The sequence below is a fragment of the Silene latifolia genome, unplaced genomic scaffold (genome assembly GCF_048544455.1).
Source record: "Silene latifolia isolate original U9 population unplaced genomic scaffold, ASM4854445v1 scaffold_20.1, whole genome shotgun sequence".
Lineage (NCBI taxonomy): Eukaryota > Viridiplantae > Streptophyta > Magnoliopsida > Caryophyllales > Caryophyllaceae > Silene > Silene latifolia.
In genome coordinates, this window is record NW_027413163.1 from 7,487,321 (window position 1) to 7,489,628 (window position 2,308).

General features: G+C 38.9%; 1 protein-coding gene across 1 annotated transcript; it reads right to left on the reverse strand.

The window, feature by feature from the left end:
• On the reverse strand, positions 1-501 carry LOC141638280 (serine/threonine-protein phosphatase 7 long form homolog). Its single transcript, XM_074447687.1, has one exon. It carries the CDS (start codon positions 499-501, stop codon positions 1-3), a length of 501 nt encoding a protein of 166 aa, XP_074303788.1.
• Between the last annotated feature and the right edge of the window lie 1,807 nt (positions 502-2,308).

A 2,308-nucleotide genomic window follows, 5' to 3' on the forward strand; every position in this document is an offset into this window, starting at 1 on the left:
TTAAGGACTAACAATCCGACGAGTGTGCTCCTGATACCATATCATGTATGGATCATGGTGTGACATGAAACCACCATAAGGAATTCCTCTACCCAACATTTTTTCCTTCCTATTATCCCACTCATTCACATAAATAGAGAACTCAGTTGCATAGTCCCTTGTCTTGCCTCGTTTATCAGTTTTATGAAGTAAAGGCTCGGTGTTACAATTGGGAGGTATTGTTTGATGCCATCCAAATTGCCTAACAACCCTATTAGGTAGGTGCATCTCGATAATCTCAAAGCATATCAATGGGGCTTCAACAACCCACTCCTCCTCATCCTCATGGCAAATATCGGGAAGATATTGTAGGGTCTCTTGTGTATAAGGTTGCCAAGTGAATTGTGTTTCCGTCAATTTATCAAACATATCTCTATATGTCACAAGACCAAGCCTATGATCCTTATACTTACGATCCACCCTCAACCATTTACACCCTAAGGGATCCTTTCCCGCTACCATTTGGGAGCCTAGAGGATAGATTTCTCCCTCGTTCTCTACAAAATGTGACCTAATAATTTCGGGACGACCTACAACAATACGTTCCCAAGCCCATAACTAAAGGAGAACAATTGGCCCAGATATTTCACTCTTCCCTCTTTTAGAAGCACCACACAAGTTTCTATATAAACAAGAGAGTGCAGCAGAGCCCCAACTATACTCATCAATTTCATCTAAATTAGCCAACAAAGGTAAGAAAAGGATACAAACCTCATTACCACTTTTATCGGAAAAGATGATTGTCCCGATCAAATAGAGTATATAGGCACGAATATGCTTATGGAGCCTATCATCGTCAGCATCTTGTGGTAAACCGGAGAAATTACCACTTAACCATACCAATTTCAAACCCAAGCCTTTTAATTCAGTTGATGATGGCCTTAATCCCAATAGTTCCTCACACAAAGCGGGCCAATAGTGGTCACTTCTACCGGTGACCGCCTTACCACTTACCCGTAAACCAAATAAAACATTCACATCTTGTAAAGTCACAGTTGCTTCACCAATAGGAAAGTTAAATGTGTGAGTCTCCTCCCTCCACCTCTCAACCAAAGCCGTAATCAAATCCGGATCAACATACAAACAACAAACCGATGAACTCCGTAAAATTGAGTATCTTTGATGAAAGCCCGAACCCTAGGATGAACATAAAACTCATCTTTCGCTTTCAAGTGCACCCTACATTTCAACGGACCATGATCCTGCATTACATATAGTAAAGTTCATTACATTAGTAAGGTAAGAAATAAATCTCACTTTTATAATTTAAAATGAAGAAAATAATGAATTAATAAATAAAAACATATAAAAAATATAACTTACCACCCCATTCCATATAGATTCACTTCGGTGACCCTCTTGTAATGTAAGAAGTTCGGGGTTAAGTGGACCCGGATCCATGAGACCTGCAACACAAATAAACGTAAGTCTTTCATAATTTAATAAGCAACAAATAATTAATTAATAAATAAACTATATATTAAAAAATTTACCCGGAAGAACCACCAATTTCACGATTTTTAAGAGGACATCCACGCTTGTTGTGTCCTTTTTTACGACATAGGGTGCATGTATTTTTTGTTTTCGTTTGACCCTCGTCCATCTCATTACGAATCCTTTTAGACGACCATGTCCCCTCTTCAATGACATGTCTGGTAATACATGCTCCCCAACCCAATTAGACCAATGACGTTCATCAGGAACCGGATGAAAGTTTGGCTTGTAAGAACCCAAATATTCCCCACAAGTAAAATACGGGTCAATAAATTGGGCCGTGGTTAGATTGTAGGTTCTACAAATGCATGACAACATGAGAACATGGGAAATGGTAGATCCGAAACTTGTTGCAAGTACAAGTTCTTTTAGACAAGTTAACAATATGTCTATGTCCACCCTTTCTCTTTGTCCTTTGACCTCTCCCGTTTAACTTGGTAGACACCGGTCTCTGAATTAAAGGGCTCAACCTTATGATGTGCTGCTTTTTCAAAATTGTTTTCAACATGCTTGGTGACTACGGGTGAAATATTCAAACCCTCCATTATTCTAGCCTTAGCAAATTCACGCCTTTGGACAAAGTAAGAATTTACTCTAAAAAATGTGACTTTGACAAGAGCAGTGATAGGTAAGAAACGGGCTCCCTTTAGCACATTATTAAAAACCTCAGCCAAATTGGTTGTCTTGATTCCATATCTAAGGGCACCACCATGACACATTGACCACTTTTACAAAGGTTATTTATCTAAGTCCTCCCTTACTTGTACATTAAGTT

Coding starts and splice junctions, on each gene's coding strand:
- LOC141638280 (XM_074447687.1), bottom strand. CDS start 501: ATGGTAGCGGGAAAGGATCCCTTAGGGTGTAAATGGTTGAGGGTGGAT.